The sequence below is a fragment of the Sceloporus undulatus genome, unplaced genomic scaffold (assembly GCF_019175285.1).
Source record: "Sceloporus undulatus isolate JIND9_A2432 ecotype Alabama unplaced genomic scaffold, SceUnd_v1.1 scaffold_14, whole genome shotgun sequence".
In the NCBI taxonomy this organism is placed as follows: domain Eukaryota; kingdom Metazoa; phylum Chordata; class Lepidosauria; order Squamata; family Phrynosomatidae; genus Sceloporus; species Sceloporus undulatus.
This window is the reverse complement of record NW_024802936.1, coordinates 2,532,162-2,553,820: the sequence shown is the minus strand read 5'-3', so window position 1 is coordinate 2,553,820 and position 21,659 is coordinate 2,532,162. Positions and strand designations below refer to the sequence as shown.

Below are 21,659 nucleotides of genomic sequence, written 5' to 3'. Positions count from 1 at the left end.
CGCAAATCGCACTCCTTCCGGCAACCTGGAAGAGACGCCGCAAATGCCAAAGTGCGTATTTGTGACGTCTCTTCCAGGTTTGGACGTCCAGACACACAGCGTCCGTTACGTCAAGATGGCTGTGCCCATCTGTATAGGGCGCCGCCATCTTGACGTACGGAATACGCACGAGGGGCAAGGCGCATCCTTAAGCGGCGCCCCTCACGCGTATTCATGGCGCGACGACAGCGCCGCTTAGGCCCATCTATAACATGCCATTGTGACTTCCTCTTACCCCCTGTTCTCCAGAACTGGTTCATATGTTCACTTTTTGTTCCCTTTCTTTATTTTAATTGCTTATTTTGTTTCTTCTACCTCTGTAATATATTCTTTCAGCTCAATTAAAATGATTCACCAGGTCAGTACAAAGTTTCTACAATACCTTCTATTTCCAAACTTTGTCTTAACCTATTAAGTTTCATTATTAACAAAATCTTACAGAATTCATAATTGATATTTCTATAAATTCTCTAAACATGTAAAAACTAATTTAAAATAATCATAGTAATAATAAAGGATGATAATGTTGATTAACATAATAAGATAATTATAAGATAAGATAATATATACAGAAGGTGTATACACCTGGTATAGTAGAGATTGCCATAAATTGTCATAAACTGAAAGAAGTTTTATCTTTGATAATATTCTATTTATTTACCATAAATTCATAACTTTGGATATTTGTTGAAAACATCTAATCTTCAAAATACAATACTTTGCTGTTGTTACCATGTACAGAATATAATCCTTGCTGCTGTTAGCATGTACAGAATGATTTTCCAGCTTAGTAGTGATATTTATAAGGGTTGTAACAAATCCACTGAAAAGGTGAGTGTTGTCTTTCGGGTTCTATAAAAGCATTATTTTAATGCCACCCTTTAAGTGTTACTGTTTCAAATAGTGGTGATATATGGGGATCTCTTGCTCTAATTACCAAAGGTAAATTCTAACCAATTATGAATTTCTAGAAAGGAAGAAACTACAGTGGACCCTTGTTATACACTGGGGTTTGGTTCCACGATCCCCCGTGGATAACAAAATCTGTGTATGCTCAAGTCCCATTAAATATACAATGACATAGCAAAATGGTGTCCCTTAAAAAAAATATAAAAACAAGGTTTTGGAATATTTTCAAACCACGGATGCTTGAATCCGTGTATAAAAAATCTGTGTATAAGAAGGGCCAACTGAATCAACCTATGAGACTGAAGGTCTCCTGCTGTATACAAAAAGCTTATCTTATCATTACCATTTAGATGTCATTTTGATAACACAGCTGAGTGAATTTAAATCAGTTTCCCTAAAATGGAATGAACTTTGCTTGTCCCAGATCAAGCACAAAGAGAGAAACACAAAGTAGAGCCATATTACAGATGAATATTTAATAAAAGCTTATGATTGTTAGAAATCTTCACTACTTCAGTATGACACCTGTTATGCTGTTCTTATGTTGAAACTCATCTCACTGATCTGAGTTCTTTCAATGAGAAGTTGTAGCTTATGCAAATTATGATTTATCTGAGATTTTGTTGTGTGCCTTCAAGTTGTTTCCAGCTTATGGTTAACCCCCTGGTGAATCTATCACAGGGTTTTCTTGGCAAGATTTGTTCAGAGGGGGTTTGACCTTCCTCTGAGAGAATGAAAAGATGAGAGAATTTGATTTGCCCAAGGTCCCCCAGTGAGTTTCCTTGGCTGAGTAGGATTTGAATCCTGGTCTCCTAGAATCCAGATCTGGTCCCACTCATCTAGTTCCACATAAGGAGAAAGGCAGCATATCAATAGATAATGAAATAGTTCAACATTCACTATACCATGCTGGCTTTCTTTCATCTGAAATACAAAGACCTTATATCAAGTGTTTCTCACTAACATACTTCTGTAAAGTGTCTTTTGAATCTGAAAAGTGTATACATATTATGACTTTGGCTTGCAACCCAATGATTCAGTGTAATTTACATAAGTATCAACTCACCATTTAGTAATTGATTCAATGTGTCTACATTGGGATTAAAGTCTATTTTGTGAAAATGGAGAGCCAGCATGGATTATGACTCTAAGTACTTCTATCTTGACATTATTGCTTATTCGTTTTACAAATTGTTTTGCATTCATCTTGGGCATTCAAGATAGCTTGAGTTGTCAATGTGTTAAACAAACAAGCTTCATTTATATACTGCTTCATACCGCCTAAGCAGTGTCTAAGCGGTTTACAACTGTAAGCTAATATATCAGTGTAACATATTTCTAACTACTTGTGGTTAGAGTCACAGCACGACACCCCAATCCTAAACACATTAGGTTATTTCCAATTAGTGTCACACTACTGACACTAGAATGTTCTTTGATTCACCAGATATTTCTGTCATTGGAACAAAGAAGGACATTATTTTCACTAATTCTCCCTTTTCCTGTAGTGTCCCATCTCCATCCACTAATCTGTTCCATAGGAGTGTTGTACCCTTTGGTACTACATATAGGTGGTATGGATGCTGTGTGAGAGAAGAAACATTTCTAAAAATGTCCTGTTTCCCCATTCCTCTTACCAGAACCCTATGCTCTTGGCCTCAAAGAGCATTTTGTCATGTAATTGGAAGTAAGGCCTGTAGATTTCTAAGACTGTTCTTGTTGTTGCTGTTGCTTTTGTTGTTGTTGTGTGTCTTCAAGTCATTTCTGATTTATGGCAACCCTAAGGCAAACTTATTACAGGGTTTTCTTGGTTTTCAGAGGAGTTTGCCTTTGCCTTCTTCAGATGCTGAGAGATTGTGACTTGCTCAAGATTACCCAGTGGATTTCCAAGGTCAAGCAGGGATTCAAACCCTGATCTCCCAGTTGTAGTCCAACACTGAAACCATTACACCACACTGGATCTAGGTTTTTAAGATCCTTACTTCTAAATATATATGCTTCACATTCCAAACTTGCCATCTACTCAATGTAAGCTTCATTGATTCAGAAGGATTTACTAACAAATGTCTTTATGACTGTAGTGTTTATCTATTCAGTTTGTCATGAAATGTAAGTGTTAAATGAGATAGAATTAGATCACTACCTACTGAAATGACAAATGTTTTTTCCCCATTAGCAGATAGCCTTTATAGGTCTGCCCCCCCCCCCCCGAGCCACAAGCTTTAGGAAGAAAGCTCCTGGCATCACTTCTAATTTGGCTTAGAAGACAACCTGTTCTCAGCACTGTACACAGTTGGGCCTCCTTAGCCATGGATTTTCAAGCCATGGCTTGAAAAAGTATCAATTCCAAATAGCAAACTTTGATTTTCCATTATATATAAGGGGCACCATTTTACTGTGCCACTGTATTTAATGGGACTTCAGCATCCACGTATTTTGTTATCCACGGGGATTCCTGGAACCAAACCCCAGTGGATAACAAGGACCTACTGTATGTGTATATGTCGCCAATTAATTGTGACAGTAGAATTTTCCTTCCTAAACCTCATGGGATGCAAAGTGGGGAACAATCTTGATCAGGATTTTAGTTGGGGGAACAAAGTGTTGAATACTCTTCTGGCATGTTGTGGTCAAACATTAAAATTATCCAGCCCCTGTAGTTAAAAAAAAAAAACCACTTAATGTAATTGCTAATGACATATATTTTGGGCCCTAGTTTTATTAAATGAAAAGTTGTACAGATCACAGGAGCTTGCTAGTGTTTCACCAACTGAATGTTCCCTCATGAAAGTGTTGTGTTACCTGATTTATCTCCTTCCTTCTCTGGGATGAATCCAGCAACCGCCATCTGTTCTAAACAATTATAATGAAGCAGGCAGCAGCAGTCAAACACCTGTAAGTTCCATTCAGATGAGTTCGATTTCAACTTTGTTTCACTTACCACCATAGCCAGTTCATATAAATTTGTATACAATTAAATTTGCAAGGCAACAAGATAAATAGTGTACAATTAATATAATCAATTGTCTGTAATTTGTTCAACACCAGCTGCACAAAGAGAAAATCTCCTTTGACTAAAAATGTAAACAAGGCTCTCGAAAGGGAATACAAGAGCAGAGGCAAGGAAATGCATGCATGCAAATAAACCTGCTGTTGCTGTCCAGAACAGACTCTGTATTGTGTTCTATACTGGTTTAGCCAGTCTATGGTTTCATGGTTTTGTGCACTTTAGGCCAGGTAACTGTCATAGTTCTCAGAGGCTGTAATTATTACACCTTGTGCCTGTAGGGCATGAATGAGCACAAAGGTACTGAGGTTTACAGCATACTAAGCAAGGAACCTATAAGAACCACATTAGAAAGATTTATGAAGCTGCCACTGATCACCACCAATCCAAAACTCAATTGTCTACCAGCTTAGCTTAGTCGGTTTTAATATGTAGTTTTTAATCTTACATTGCTTAATCTTGTTTTAAGGGGGGGTATTATGTATATATGGATGTATTTTAACCTGTTGTACGCCACTTTGATTGCCTGGCAAAAAGCGGGATAGAAATAAAAAAATTATTATTATTATTATTTACCAAGGTTAGTGATCCATAGAGCTGAATGCCCCAGGAATATGTTGTGATCTAGCCATGTCTCAGCTTTACCCCCTTTTATTTCCTACTTACCCAAGACTGCAGAAACAGTGGGACTAACCACTGCATGTGACTACATTCACATTGATGTATCAACTGTTGGGCAAACTTGACTTATCAAGTCTTGGTGGTCTGTCTTTATGAGCTATGTTGTAAATCTGTAATACAGAATGTAGACATATAGGAAACACAACTCTTGTACACAGCTGTGGAAAGGGTGCAAGGTACCTGACAATTTCAATTTTTTCAGTGCCTAGTTTGATGTTGCTATTATATCTGTTCAAGTTGGATCTGGCTTATGGTGACACTGTTCTAGGGTTTTCTTGCAAGATTTATTCAAAGGCGATTTGCCATTGCCTTTATCTCAGGTGTAGAAAGCATGACTTGACCAAATCAGGTAGATAGCAACTAAAATATGTTTGAGAAGACTTACATAAGGGTTTTTTATAAATCTCCTTTATTTGTTGTCTGCCAGGTACTGAAAAGATACATGCGTAGTGTTTAGCCTGGTGGATCACAGGATGTGCTAGATTGGTTCTGGAATACAACAATTTTACCATTAAACAGAACATTGCATTGTGGAACAAGAGAGATTTGGTTTTATATTGTATTCAAGTACAGTAAAATAATAGAGTTCTACTAACTTAAGCAACAGGCAGACTTCCACAATCACTATTGTTGTTGTTGTTGTCCTTATTGTTATTTTATTATTATCCTGTATTTGTACCCTGCGTTTTCCCAAAAAAATGGAAAAGAAATGACCCAGGTTTTTATCAAATGAGGAGTTTTAAAAATCACAGGAGCTTGCCAATGTTTCACCACTGAACATTTTTTCAGCAGTGGAAAACCCTGCTTCCATGTTTAGAGTTGGGCCAATGAGTTGTATGTAACTCTGTTCAAAAATCTTATAATGGTTTGCCAACACCACAGACTAGAAAACTGGGCCAAAGCTAACAAAATGAAATTCAACACAGAGAAATGTAAGGTACTGCACTTAGGGCGGAAAAATGAAATGCACAGATATAGGATGGGGGACACATGGCTGAATGAAACTACGTGTGAAAGGAATCTAGGAGTCCAAGTAGACCACAAGTTGAACATGAGTCAGCAGTGCGATACGGCAGCTAAAAAGGCCAATGCAATTTTAGGCTGTATCAATAGAAGTATAATGTCTAGATCAAGGGAAGTAATAGTGCCACTGTATTCTGCTTTGGTCAGGCCCCACCTGGATTATTGTGTCCAGTTCTGGGCACCACAATTAAAAAGGGCATTGAGAAACTGGAGCGTGTCCAAAGCAGGGCGACAAAAATGGTGAAGGGTCTGGAAACCATGCCTTATGAGGAACAACTTAAGGAGCTGGAGATGTTTAGCTTGGAGAAAAGAAGACTAAGAGGTGATATGATAGCCCTGTTTAAATATTTGAAGGGATGTCATGTTGAGGAGGGAGCAAGCTTGTTTTCTGCTGCTTCAGAGACTAGGACCCGGAACAATGGATGCAAGCTGCAGGAAAAGAGATTCCACCTCAACATTAGGAGGAACGTCCTGACAGTAAGGGCTGTTCGACAGTGGAACACACTCCCTCGGAGTGTAGTGGAGTCTCCTTCCTTAGAGGTCTTCAAACAGAGGCTGGATGGCCATCTGTCGGAGATGCTTTGATTGTGATTTCCTGCATAGCAGGGGGTTGGACTGGATGGCCCGTGCGGTCTCTTCCAACTCTACGATTCTATGATTCTATCTTCAATCTGTTGTCGGCGGGTTACAGACCGCCTCTTTGAGGCGGGCTGCCCCCTTTCCCCCCTGATGGGGCCTGAGCTGCCAGAACGGCGCGCTGAGGCCCCGATCGGCCGCTTTTCAGGCTGCGGGAAGCAGCAAAACGCTGCTCCCGCAGCCTAAAAGGGGTGTCCTTGGGGCTTCAAGCCCCAAGGACACCCGCGGCGGGGGGAGGGGAGAAAGGGGCCGCTTGGCCCTTTCTCCCTTGCTTCGCTGGCGCAGCCGCTAAGCTGCGCCCAGCAAGCAAAGCGGCGCTGCGACCAGGAAGGAGCTCCGAAACGGAGCTCCTTCCTGGTCCGCGAAAGGTGCCCTAGGCGCCCTGCCGCGGATTGAGGATGTCACTCCGCGCCGCCCCGTCTAGAGGCAGCGCGGCTGTGACGTCCCAGGGCGGGGCCGTATGGAAAGGGGCGCCACCGTAGTGCGTACAAGCACGCACAGGGTTAGGGCGGTGCAACAAGACCGCCCTTTTGTAACCCTAGTGCGTGCTCATCACGCACTAAAGTGCCGGTCTGTAACCGGCCATTGTTTATCAGACAAACTACTTGGTATTTCTTTTTATTTAGCCGCATGACAACAGTAATCAAAGTCCTCTGAAAAATGAGCAGAGGACTTTGTTGAACACTATGTTTACCAAGGTAGTGCATCTGGAGGCAGTCCTTTGAACTGTTTAGTTCTAAGATGATGATGAGTTATTAATTCCCACAGTAGATCCATGCTTCTTTTCAAGGCACAGATGTTTACACACACTATTGCCAAGGATAGTCCACCCAGCAAGGCTGTACCACAGTGTTGTCTAAATAAACATAAAGGCACACAAAACTAGGTCAACGCATTACTATATGCTGAACAGAGCCTGTCTTTTATGCTAGTTTACCCTCAGAACAGAGTGGGTGCAAGTTCTAAAATATACTACCTTTAATACTATGTCATAGTCATCCAAACACAGGATTTTATACATTCTCAATTAAACGTTTGTATTTGATAGCAAGTGGAAATCAAAATGCATGATTCTGCAGTGCATGTGGATACTAAGAAAGCAATAGTCAGGACCTCATTTATACCTTATTTTTCCAACATGGGTATTAATCTGTGTCATAAAAGGTGATGCCAGGAGGCATAGCCTCAGTAGCTGACTCAGAGTTTATTAGGTACAATTTGTAAGATGGAAAGAGACTACAGTATAAGGTAAATGACAGGGTTGGGGAGGGAGTTCAGTCTGCCTGGAAGCATTCCTTCTACTTCATTAGTTCTTTTGAAACTGCTGTCATTACAGAGACATTTAACATTCACTAAATTTCAGTGCCACTTCTGGATCCTTTTCTTGTGGGGAGGGAGAGAAGGAGTGTTGGGTTAGCATACCACAAATACTAAGAAGGAACGTAACATAAGGAGCAAACTCCTACGCCAGGACTGTAGCTTGTCTGTGCAAATGGATCTTACATAATGTGCTTTTGCACTACTTAACACTGTGCATCAAAACATGCATCAGCATGAAGAAATTCTTAGTTTATGCTGTTAAGTAAAGGTGCGTGTGTGTAGTAAGTGAGGGATGCCTCATTTATTCTGTATTGTATACTATCAGCAGTTATTTTGCAGAAAATAGCTTTTCTGTGGAAAAATCTTCAATGCTGAATAACCCCTTCTTTCCCACCTTCACGTCTTCTATTTACAAATCTGGAGGATCTACAATCCTAATTGTTTTTTGTTTTGTTTTGTTTTGTTTTGTCTTGTCTTGTAAGATGAGTTTCCCATGTCTCTCAGTGATGCTTTCCGATCAAGAGGATGAATCATACTTTAAATGATGTTAGATTCTTTGTTGGCCTTTTGTGGCTGCCCATTTTATCAGAATTAAGCAGTGAATTAAGCATTGCTCCTTAGTTTTACTGAGATGGAGTGGAAGAGTTTTTTGAAGTTAAAACATGTTGAAAAAAGGAAGAAATATGTCATAGGTCCAAAACACACTGCAAAAAAAAATCCAGTTTGAGACCGCTTTAACTGCGCTGGCTCAGTGCTAGGAATTCTAGGAACTGTAGTTTTGTGAGACACCAGTGCCACAATAACCTACAGTTCCCAGGATTTCCTAGTACTGAGCCAGGGCAGTTAAAGTGGTGTCAAACCGGATTATTTCTGCAGTGTGATTTGGACCATATTGTTTTGATTCTGTGTAAGAGTTGCCTGTTGTAGGCAAGGTGTTGCACAATGTTGATCTTCTCCATCTGACTATTGGATTTATATAAAGAAGAATGAAATCTTGGTTCACTGTTTTACTCTGGCTACTGCTGATGTAGACCACTGGAGTCCAGGCATTTTATGGAAATAAGATCCACTGAAATTTATTAGCTTTCTGCAAGTTAAGGCACCATGGCATACAAATCTAACAACTACGTGTTTTTTATTTGTCAGTGTGAACAATGGGTTAAAGTGTGTATGTAACCTGTGTGTGAAAGCAATCTAGGAGTCCAAGTAGACCACAAGTTGAACATGAATCAACAGTGCGATGTGGCAGCTAAAAAGGCCAATGCGATTTTAGGCTGCCTCAATAGAAGTATAGTGTCTAGATCAAGGGAAGTTAGTGCCATTATATTCTCCTCCGATCAGGCCCCACCTGGAATACTGTGTCCAGTTCTGGGCACCACAATTTAAAAAGGATGTGGAGAAACTGGAACACATCCAAAGGAGAGCAACTAAAATGGTGAAGGGTCTGTAAGCCATGCCCTACGAGGAACGACTTAGGGAGCTGGGGATGTTTAGGCTGGAGAAGAGAAGGTTAAGAGGTGATATGATAGCCCTGTTTAAATACTTAAATGTATGTCATATTGAGGAGGGAGAAAGCTTGTTTTCTGCTGCTCCAGAAACTAGGACCCAGAACAATGGATGCAAGCTACAGGAAGAGATTCCACCTCAACATTAGAAGGAACTTCCTGACAGTAAGGGCTGTTTGACAGTGGAACACACTCCCTCGGAGTGTGGTGGAGTCTCCTTCCTTGAAGGTCTTCAAACAGAGACTGGATGGCTATCTGTCGGGGATGCTTTGATTTGGATTTCCTGCATGGCAGGGGGTTGGACTGGATGGCCCTTGTGGTCTCTTCCAACTCTATGATTCTATGATTTTTATGATTCTATTACACATCAGTCTTGGTGTACTTACTGAAGAAGGGTAGCCCCACCAAGGGGTGGTTATCAGCACTTATATCTAAAGTTAAATCAGACTTGGGCAGCAGTGGGGAGAGAGAAGCAAGGTAGAAGATCCAAGTGTTTTTAAGCATTTGATTGTGTGGAATGGCCAACATTAAAAATAATTATGAAAAAGTTTGGAATCGGGGGGAAAATAAAGGGTTTAATAGACCAATTATATTGTAATAATTCAATTAAAGAAGATCCAAGTGTTGCTTTAACAATGTTTAATCCTTTCCTCCTGTGTCTAGTCACTGATATAAATGCCTGCCTTCCTTCCAAAAGTTGTCTTTATATCACATCAGTCTTCCAGAGAGACCAGCAAAAACTTTGAGAACTAAAACTCATTACATCTAAAACCAGCTGAAATGCATGGAGCAAATCTGCAAGATTGTGTAAAGCAATTATATAACATTATTTAAAATTTGCATAAAATTAGACCATTATGAAAACCTGATAAAATTAATATACAATAGCCATTTAAAAAGTAACATATAATTGTCATCTCAGATTCTCAGTGCTGGGACTATAAATACTGGACTGTTCCACATTCTCAGCTATTTATCTGTCAAAAGTATTTGCCCATCTGTGCATCTGTGTTGCCTAAGTTTTCTATTTTGTGTTGTTTAGTTTCCGCAGGTTTACCCGGTCAAACAGTGTTACAACAGCAGTTCAAGCAGACATGGATTTCCATGAGAACTTTGAAATGTCCATGGACCCTCAAGAAGACCATTCATATCCTGGCCAAATGTCAAGACAGTATTCTCGAGATGCCAGCACTTCCACTGTAAGCATACAAGGCTCAGGAAACCATTATCATGCGTGCACAGTGGATGATGACTTTGATACAGATTTTGATCCTTCCATTTTACCTCCACCGGATCCCTGGATTGATTCTATAATTGAAGATCCAATTGAGGCTGTTCAAAGATCAGTGTGTCACAGAGATGGACACTGGTTCTTGAAGCTTCTTCAGGCAGAGAGAGAACGCATGGAAGGCTGGTGTCAACAAATGGAAAGAGAAGAACAAGAAAACCACCTGCCGGAAGAGAGTAAGTAATTCAAATATTTTTGCATGAAGAGATCTGTGTCATTATTCCCCCTCAAAGCTTAATGATTATAAAGCCGAAATATCTCTGTTGCCTCTTTTGCCTGTTGAAGGTACATTGAAAATAATTGGGCATAATCTTATGCATATCGTTTTGTTTCACATCTGTGAAGAGGGTTGATCTTGTTAAGCATTGCAGAATTTCTAAGGTGGTGGTGGTTGATGATATCATCTTCATCATCACCACCACCACCACCATCATCCTGCCTTTTTCCTGATTTGGGACTGAAAGCGGCTTACAAGAGTTAAAAGAGACGTAGATAAAAATATACCATATATAACTCTTAAAAATGACAAACAAAACACAGAGAATCTAGATCTTTAGGATCCAGTCCCCTTAAACAATCAGTTTTCAAAGGATTGCTGATTTTTTTAAATGTAGTTTTAACCTGCTTGTGGAAACATTGCTGGAAGGATGCCAGTATAACTTCTTTTGGAAAGGAGTTCCAATGCTTAGGCAGCCACCAAGAAGGCCCTCTCCCATGTTCCCACCAACTATACTTGTGATGGTGGTGGGACAGAGACAAGGGTCTTCATAGCAAAGCTCAAACCAAGGGGAGGTTCAGTCCTTCAGATACACTAAACTAGAACCATATAAGGGTTTACAGACCATAATCAGGACTTTGAATTGTGCTGGAAATGGACCTGCAGCAAGTGGTGCTGTTACAACAAGGAAGTTAAGTACTCCCTATAGCCTATGCCAGTTTACAATCTGGCTCCAGCTCTTTGGACCATCTTACATTTTCAAACACTCCTCAAAGGCAGCCCCACATTGTGCACATCACAGAAATCCAACCAGGATGTAACTAAATAGTGTGCCACCATGCCCAGATCTGATTTTTCAAGGAAAGGGTACAGCTGGTGCACAAGTCCTAACTGTGCAAAGGTATTCCTGGTCACCACTGAAACCTGGGCTTTTAGGCTGTAGGCTGAATCCAGGAGTGTCCCCAAACTTCAAACTTTTGTTTTCAGTGGGAGTGTAACCCCAACCAGCACAGGCTGAATCACTGTTGTCCCTTTTGAGTGATCAGAAGCACCTCTGTCTTCTCTGAATTAAGCTGCAATTTGTTTGCCTTCATCTAGCCCATTACTGACAGCAGACACTGACTTCATCCAGTCCATTACTGACAGCAGACTAGTACAAAAACATTTTCTTGGGAAGTAGATGGAAAGAAGAGATAGAGACGTGTTTCATAATTCCATAATTCCAGATAATCTTGCCCATCACAGGGACAAACTGAACCCTGAGGAACCCAACAGGCCAACGACCAAGGGATTGAACAGTAGTTTCTGAAAACCACCTTCTGGGTTTGCCCCTCCAGAAAGGAACAGGGATACTATAAAACAGTGACAGTAAGGCAGCCAAGAAGGATATTGTGATATTCTGGATTTATGTAGAAAATGTTGCATTTGTTAGATAAAGTAAGGTAGCAACATATAGTATATATTTTGTAGTAGATGTTATACAATAAAGATCTGTTGGGATTGGTGCAATGTATGAGGAGATTTTGAAACATGTTTTTGTCTACTTTTGCAAGGCTTGCCTGACCTTATTATTATTATTAACCTTTATTTATGAAACGCTGTAAATTTACACAGCGCTGTACATACAATCTTTTAGTTAGACGATTCCTTGCCCTCGGGCTTACAATCTAAAAAGACATGACACAGAAGGAGAAGGGAGTGGTGGAGGGAAAGGGTAAGAGGTCCAGCAGTTCCTCTCTACCTCCAAGGCCTGGACCAAGGCAGATGGACTGGAGAGAGGGTGAGGCTTCATAATGGATGGTTAATCATTTTCCAGGGTTCATTTTACATGAATATACTGTTAGTTTGGGCAGGATATGTTGAGAAAACCAATTGAAGTAGCTGCCTACCAGTTACTTCCAGTAATACAGCTCCCATGATCCATAGCAACACACGTAATATGTTCTATTGTTTGGCAATGGTGAGAGTGGTAGTCCAGTACACAGAGGTGCACCAGGAAACCCATTCATTTCTATGTCATTAGTTCTCTTTATCTCACTACCTCACCCCACCATAAACATTGTGGTCAAAGGATGGCCAGGTAGGACACACTAGTTAGTCTGAGGGAAAATTTCATCTCCATGAAAGCCAGCACAGGTCACATTCTTGGATTAAAGTGAAGTCTGCATGGTTTGCTCCATTTGAAAGGAGAACTGTGCTTTCAGGCAGTTTCTAGGAGCATAATTATCCTTTAAAACAAGACATACAGTGTGCCCGCATCATATGCGGACACACCATACACAGCTTTCAGCTTACACTGTAGCCATGTACCAGAAGAGGCAATGGCACGTGCGCCATGCCACACCACATGCACAAGCCCTATTGTTTTCAATGGGGCTCAAGCATACATGGTATTTTCCATGAACCCGGGGGGGGGGAGGCTCCCGGAACAGATCCCCCACACAAGGGAAGGCCCACTGTAATTTGTTTTATTTGTGGCACGTGGGGATTTCACAGCATGCACCACATTTGTTGGGATCAAGGCCTGGAAAAAGTAAGTGGAGTCCACAGCTATCCACCACTTACCCTTCACTTGTTCTGTGAGTCTCTCCACACTGAACATTTATAGTAGTCTGATACTTCAACTGTCATCTCTCTGTTGTGTGGACTCCTGGGATGTAGTTTAGTGGGATAGTTAGAATTCTCTAGGTAATCCCCTGAACTATATCATTAGAAACTACAAATCCTTGGATTCCATACGCAATTAAAGTGCAATCATAGGACCATAAGTGTATAGTTTAGATACAACCTAAAACAATCTGTGAGAGATCCATATTCAAATTCCCTCTCATACTAGGTTCCATTTGATTCGAGGCACATTCTTTCACCTTAATCTACTGCACGGGGTTGTTGTGGAGATCAAATTATTGGAAAAGAACCATATCATGGTCTGAGCTCAACAGAGGAAGGCCAGGATTTTTTAAATGTCTTAAACTGCTGACTTTTTGCAGCTAACCATAAAATAGTTTAAGAACTACAAAGGGGGTCATATGACTACAGTGATGAAGTGAGACATTTACCATCTGAACAGCATATCTATCATTTAATACAACTATTACTGGTTCCTTTTATTATGTAATCTGCAGTTTTTGTGTGATGATGTTGGTTGCAGCTTCCTGAAGGAGTTTGCTATGCAAGTATGCCTAATAAATATATATGATAACACTCATTATAGACATTATTTCTTAGCCATTTAATTTGTAATCACTGCTGAAATTGTGGAGAAGGGTGTTAGCTGACCTGCAGGTGAATTCTTGTGGCTTCAGAAAGTTCATGGAAGTTTATGGCTCAGACAGTAATTTCATGAGAAAAGCAGGCGAGATTGAAGTTTCCTCGGTACCCTGGCAACTGAGATCAGGGTTGCTTCCCTCAGTGTTTGAAGTAATATGATACAAGGTTTTTCAGACAATGCCCCCTTGTGCAAAACAGCTGTCTGGAGGAGATGGCTCAGGGCTGTTGGACAGATGCTTGTATGTTACATAGATATGTTTCGTATTATCTAGCCAAGAAGGAAATGGGCTAGGTTGGACAGGGTTTTACTACTACTTATAATTGTAATGCATTTTACAATATACTGCTCCCTATAAAAATCAGTCAAAATGTCAGTCTTTGCAGGCTAAATTTAAAACACTGGGACACATTTCTTTAGATAATTATGTACATGTTTTATTATATTAAAGTCTTCCTTTCTCTCTCTCTCTCTCTCTCTCTCTCTGTCAAAAGTAATAAGGAAATTAACACCAAGCATCTTTATACTAGCAGTTCTAGTTAGATCAGTCCTAATTATGATCACTGTCAAAACTGACCCTGGGATTTATTATACATCACTGTACTTGGGTTGCTGTTGGGAGTTTTTTAAACCATAACTTTGCTCCAATACAGTGTACTCAGAGAGACAGTGGATACACACATCTCATCGAAAAACTGGACACCTGATAACCAACTGTTGAGCAGAAAAAAGGGAGCACCAGGGATTAGGAAAGGGAGAGTTAAAAGCAGCAACCTGAACTGCTGATTCTCTGAATTTCAGCTTTGTTTAAATGATGCACACATACACACTGCCCCAGCTGTTGGGTTGGAATAGAGAGCAGTACACACAGCACCTGTTTATTAATATATTTCCTAATTTGATTTGATTATATCCTGCTTTTCTCCCAACAAGGAATCCAAGATTCTTTACAATATATAGTGAAAAACCTGAGCCGAAACACATGGGCCAAATAAAATGCCTTCTGGATGCTTTGGGGGCATGGCGTTCAAATGATGCACACCCCAAATTGCCCAGAAGTCACTCAGAGGCCACCTAAGGTGGCCCAAAGCCAGCCTGAAAAGGAGTGGCAAGAAGACACTCCTGCCAACAACCCATTTGGGACTGTGGCAGCAGCCGGCTGCCAGATGATAGCATGTATCACACTGGAAGACGACCAGGTGAATTAACTCACATTGGAAAATGACTAGGTGAATACTCATGGCTCCATCCTGTGGAAACCTAGGCCCGTTCTGCATGGGCATATAGTACATGTGGAGTGCGTACTAGGGTTAGGAAGGGGCGTGACTTCTTCACACCCCTAACCCTAGTACGCACTCTGCACGTACAAAATGGCGGCCCCTGGCATGTTGACATTGCAGACACATAGCGTATGGATGTCGCACCGTGGAAATGATGCGGTGAGTGCGCCATTTCCGCGGCGCAAGAAGAACCATTTTGGCGCTTCTTCTTAGCGGCGGCAGGAAGCCTCACGGTTTGGCCGCTGGGGCTTCTCGCCGCCGCTAATGATGACGCAGGTAGACCGCCGCTTTCCGGAAGTCTGTAACATGCCCTAGGTTTTCTGGTTTGTTGTGGCACCAGAGCCCTCTGACAGAGAAGGCTAAATATCTCACAAAACTACAAATCCCAGAATTCCATAGAGCCATGGCAGTTGTGTCTAACAGCATTAATTCTGCAGTGCATATGCAGACTTTGTCCACTGAGAAAGAACTGGTGCAGTTGTAACACAGCATTCTGCTGTAGACAGCAGATGTGTTCTGAATAGATCATGGAATCATAAGAGTTTATAGGCAGCAGTATATATAAAATAAGGTGTTGCTTATATCTCCGTTATGTAGTTAGACACTAGTATCTAGAAATTAGGTCTCTTTGTATTTACTCAGGAGTAGTCTAGGCTTAGGTTGGGGTGACACTTATTAAAGTCCTTGGGGAACTTCTCAAATATGACAGGTATGTCATCAGCATATCTCAGGAAGAGAAGCTTTAAGGACAGCTGAAAAAGTGTCATTCTGAGTCAGCAAACAAAATGCTTGCAGTTTTGCAAGATATGATGTAGTATCTTCAGATACAATGTCCTGGATAGCTTGTTTTCTGTTTATATGGGGGAATGCTGATGTAAAGAGACTCAACATTGATGGTAATTAGATGGTATTCTCTGAGAGACTGCTGACTGTAGTTTCCTCAGGGAACTGGTGCATCTCAAACTCTCTTCAGGTGTTTTGTGTGCTAAGGCTGGAGGGAAGCCAGAGACACATGTTTTCACACACACATACCAGTGTTCCTATGCTGATAGGCTAAGTCTGGAGAGATGTAACCCAATTTGGCTGAACATGGTTACAGTGTTCCACACAGACAAGAATTGTATGCAGTCAGGAAAGTAACAGGTAGGAGAAGGATGTATTTCTAGAACTTCAATGGCGGGATAAAAACCGCCATATAGTACGTCTTCTATACGTACTAGGGTTAGGAAGGGGTGGTGCTTCCGCACCCCCCTAACCCTAGTACGTATAGAATACGTACAACACGGCGGTGCCCCTTCCACATGGGGGCCGCCATGTTTACGTACTGGACGCATAGCGTTCAGATGTGTCGCGGCACCTATGACGTCATGAATGCGCCAGCGGCGCCTCGCAACGTCATAAAGGCGCCGCAAAAAGAAGCTCTGAAATGGAGCTTCTTTTTTGCTCCGCGCAGGAGCCGTGCGGTTTGGTATCCCGCCAATATGTGGCTTTAGCAAAAGGAACTTTTAAGAAAAAACAACTAAGATATTTCTGGCTCATCGTGGTCTTTTTATAAGTTGCAAATTGGTCTGCCACAGATTATTTTTTTATTATTTACGTAGAGCATTTTTATCCCAATCTTCAACTGAAAAAGGCTCCCAGAGCAGCTTACAAAGATAGTTCCTGCTTTCAGGTTTAGAGTTCAAGCATTCCCCCTGCATGTGAGAAAGTAGGCTCAAGTCTAGGAAAGCTCATGCTACCAGCTTCTTTCTTTCAATTAGTCTCAAAGGTGCTACAAGATCCGTTTGCACAGAGCATTCCTGTAAGTAGTCATAATGCACCTAGAAGTTGTTGAATGTCCAATATAAGCCATTAACCTTCTAGGACCTTTCTGTGACCTATTGGTATCTTATCATTCCCACTGTAGCAAGAAAGATTTGGCGAAGCCCAGATGACATACTACCCATTGATCTCTCTTTCTCACAAGGCAGTTTGACCAAATAGCCAGAGCTTGGAAATTTTACTTTGGATGGCTACTATTCCCAGAATCCCCAGCCCAGCATGGCTACTAATAATGTTGTCTGGGTGATGCAGGAAGTTGCAGTGCTAAATGGCTCCAAGTTCTTCCAGTTGCTTGTCAGGCAGGAAAGGTGGCCTAGACCAGCTGGTGAAAGTAGCAGCAAGGATAAACAGCAAAAATTAAACTTTACTATGGTGCGTTACAGACTGCCCCTTTGGGGCGGCCTGTACGCGCGCCTTTCCCCGGTGTATCAGGGCCTCAGCAGCCAGAACGGCAGCCGCTGAGGCCCCGATACGCTGCTTTCCGGGCCGCTTCCCCGCAGCCTGGAAAGGGGTGTCCTTGGGCTTCAAGCCCCAAGGACACCCCGCGGCGGCGGGGAGGAGGAGAAAGGGGCCGCTTGGCCCCTTTCTCCCTTGCGTTGCTGGGCACAGTTGTCTGAAGGCTGCACCCAGCGACACAAACCAGGAAGGAGCTCCGTTTCAGAGCTCCTTCCTGCTCTGCGGAAAGGGCGCGTTAAGCACCCTTGTGCAGAGCGATGGTGTCACGTCCCGCCACCTCGTTTGGAGGCAGCGCGTTTGTGACGCCATCATGGTGGCGGCCGTGTGGAACGGCCACCGCCATTTTGTGCACGCGGAGCATGTACTAAGGTTAGGGGGTGCGGAAGCACCGCCCCTTCCTAACCCTAGTACGCACTCTGCACGTACTTTAATGGCAATCTGTAACCCGCCTATGTTCTACTTTTCTACCTATTAAAGTCAGGATTATACCACTTTTCAGAAATTAACTTTGGTTTTCTGTCTATTTAAACAATATATAACTCTGAGCTTCCATTGCAGCATTTGTGTTTGCAATAAGTCTCTGCTTTTTTTCTTCCACAGGATAGATAATGATTCCTAAAAGATTCCTCCAGACAACTATGAATAACTATAATACATAACTGTTATTCTTATGGGTGTCTGCTTGTTCTCGATCCAGTCCAAAGCCTCCTCCAGGCTTGCTTTATGCTTACTTCAACCCCCATGCATAACGTTCTTTAAAAAATGCTACTCTGCAAGACAGCAGCTGCTAATCCATAGCAAATATAGCTAAGAAATTAAATATAATAATAATATACCCCCTAAATGCTACTTGGTTCCTGGCTAGACGTAATAGTGATGCTGGTCTACTACCATAATATATGATGGATTGATTTAAGGGGTGATGGTGGAAATGCCAGTCTGCCACTTGAGATAGTTTGAGAAGCACCCCATTTAAAGTATCTTTGAAACTGAGAGTGATTAAAGAAAACCAGACTCTAAAAATAAAAACACCTGTGATTGTTGCAATTTTTTTCTCCATTACAGGCTTTGAATAAATTCAAATGCAACAGTAGTATAGTACCGCCTTTGCACTGTCAAAGGGAGAGTAGTCATATTCCCAAATGCAAATAAGAGCCATCCGTCATGCCTAGTAACATCAGTTTTTCACCCACATCCCCTTTTGTCTGTGTTTTTCTTAACAATCCACCTGACTAACTTTGTCATCATGTGCACATTCATTTGGGAATAAATCCCATTGACCACAGGTGAGTTTACATCCAAATATGTATGGGATTTCATTGCAAGAGGGTTAATGAAATCAAAAGTTTGTTTGTTTCTTTATGAGTTTATAGTTGTTTCCTGTAAAAGTTTTGTATTAATTTGTTTTGTTTTTTAACTTAGTGGTCCAATAGTTAGTCTTTTAATAGCATTTGCATGGACCTTTTCTGACTTTTAAGATGGATGTACTGAAGAGACTTTTTTAAAACCTTCATCTGAGTCAGTAAAATGACTTGCACCAGGTCTGGTTCTGCTACCCATTTCACAAAGGTCTAAAATGAGTTGAAAACTCAGTTGCTTGACATTTTATAAATAAAGAAGTAAGATGATGACAGCTGTAATCTCCAATGGTAATTCAGTGAAAGGGTACATCCTTTTTCTGCATCAGGTTCCAGGCTCAGCCCATTGCCTCTTCTGGTGGGATTTATGAAACCCAAGTTTGCCTCATGCTCCAGAAAACCAGTGCTCAGCTAGGTCAACCCATCATTTGACTCATTGCAAGGCAGCTTCCAATGTTCCTTGCAGGAACATAGTTGGAAGGGGAGGTATTTCAATCAGATGGGAAGTTATCTTAAACCAATCACTTAACAGTTGGAAGATCAAGGCATTATTTTGCTTTATTCCCCATCCCCTATCCAAACTCCTATGGTTTTCAAATATCAAGCTTATTCAGTTATTATTGTTCAGTGAAGTAAGGCCAACACTGCACCAACAAACAATAAGTAACTAGTCCAAGCACAGAAGCAATTTCGGTTTTGTACACAATTCTCTCCTGAGGCAGAGCTGAAAGGCCAGCTCTATCCTATTCCCCCAGCTTTTCAGTGCTTAAGATGCCTTGTGAAGTGTCAAATGGCCCAGCTCCAGCTGAGGCAGCTGTTCTGAAGTAGATGCAGTGGGAAGAGTTTTCATAACAATGGGAACCATATGAAAGCTCTCTGAGTAACTCCTCCCCACTATTGAAGGCTCTTTTCAGTTGAGTGGTTTGCACATTAGGTTGAATAAAGGACTAGACACACCAAGGGGTACATTTTCAGCACAGTGTGTAGGGAATTAGACACGCAACCCTTGCAAACAATAATGGCAGGATGGCGGTTGTGTGTAGAATTCCCTGTGCAGCTTGGTGGATATATTCCACTTCAGATTCCAGTTCACAGTTGTTTCTTCTGTTCTGATGCTCAAAGCCATGGAGAAATAGAAAGAGCTAGTCTCTTTTAGATAGGCTTGGAAATGTAGTTGTTCTGGCCGGGGTATTTATGGATCTGTAGTGCAAAAGATTAACTTCTCCAAATTTACTGTATCTTTCTAAAGAAAAACTATAAAACTATACCTCCTTGCTCATGCATCACACATTTACACCTAAATCTTATAGATGTCTATTCAAATGTAAGTCCCATTGAATCCACTCCTGTATAATAGGATTGAGCCTCATGTTTTGCTGTTTGCTTAGACTGAGTGTCTTCCAGCAGCTTACTTTGGCTACATGCAGTGCAAAATAATAGATTTTTTAATTTGGGGTTTATGATTGTATTGTAGTGTCATTTTAATAGCTTATGGGTGCAACTGATCTTTCTCTTGTGCATACTGAGTTCATTATTATTCTGATGGCAAGGGCAGGGGAGAGAAAACCAGGCTTTTCCATATTTCCAGTACCTGACTTCAGTGCCATATTTCACTTCACAAACACCTGGTGCTGGGTACTGGATGAATAGTACAGGTTTCACCTCTCTTGGTAAAATAAGCCTCAAACATAAAATCATAGAATCTTAGGGTTGTAAGGGTCCACAAGGGCCATGCAGGAATACACAGCTACAGCACTCCTGAAATATCCCCATCCAACCTGTTTAAGACCTCCAGAGACAGACATCCTCCAAGGCAGTTCATTCCACTGTTGAACAGCTCTTATAGTAAAAAAAATGTTCTTCCCTGATGTTTTCTCTTCTGTAATAAATTGAACTCATTGGTTCGTGTCCTAATCTCTGGAGCCACTGAAAACAAGCTTGCTTCCTCTTCTACGTGGAATCTCTTTTGGTATTTAAAGACAACCATTTCACCACCTCTCAGTGTTCTCTTCTCTAAGCTAAACATACACATCTCCCTAAGTCATTCCTCATAAGGCTTAGTTTCCAGACCTTTGGTCATCCCAGAATTCCATAGCATTGAGCCATGGCAGTTAAAGTGATGTGAACCTTGATTATTTCTGCAGTGTGGATGAGGCCATAGTCACCCTTCTCTGGAAATATTCCAGTTTGTCAATATCCAGCTATGATGCCCAGAACTAGACACAGTAGCAGGTGAGATCAGATTAAATCAGAATAGAGTGGCACTACTACTTCTCTTGGTCCAGACACTTTGTTCCTCTTAATGCAGCCCAAAATTGCATTGGCTTTTCAGCTGTAGCATCGCACTGGTAACTCACGTTTAGCTCATGGTCTACTAAGACCTCTAGATCCTTTTCACCTGTACCGTTTTCAAGCCAGGTATCACCCATCCTATATTTGTGCATTTAATTTTTCTGCCTTACATTTATCCCTCTTGAAATTCATTTTGTTGGTTTTGGCCCAACTATCCAATCTGTCTGTTTGCTTCTCTCTGTGTTGTGTATGTGTGTGTATGCATGCGCACACATACACATACATATAGTGTCATCTTGCTCATTACCCTTAGGCATCCCAGTAATTTATTGCCTGTCAGCCCTGAATATGGATACCTCCATGATTCCTCTCACATTTTGTTTCTCTTTTTAACCTTTTAACAATATTTTAGAATTGGAGCATGTGAAACATTTTCTAGCCAGGGACAGTAATTCTTACATCTGAAAGGCCATGAAAACATGTACCAACAGGGTATGTCTTCCTCTAATATGTATTTGGAGACATGTAGGAAAGCACACCGTCTTGAATCCTAATTTTT

The 21,659-nt window shown here is 41.3% G+C and overlaps 1 protein-coding gene across 1 annotated transcript in view; it reads left to right on the top strand.

Annotated features, from left to right (window-relative positions):
- The window catches only part of LOC121917297 (disks large-associated protein 1), a 414,174-nt gene that overhangs the window by 377,892 nt on the left and 14,623 nt on the right, over positions 1-21,659 (top strand). The window contains exon 10 of the mRNA XM_042443120.1: positions 10,163-10,584. Within this exon, the coding sequence (XP_042299054.1) occupies positions 10,163-10,584 (422 nt within the window). The remainder of the gene's footprint in view (positions 1-10,162; positions 10,585-21,659) is intronic.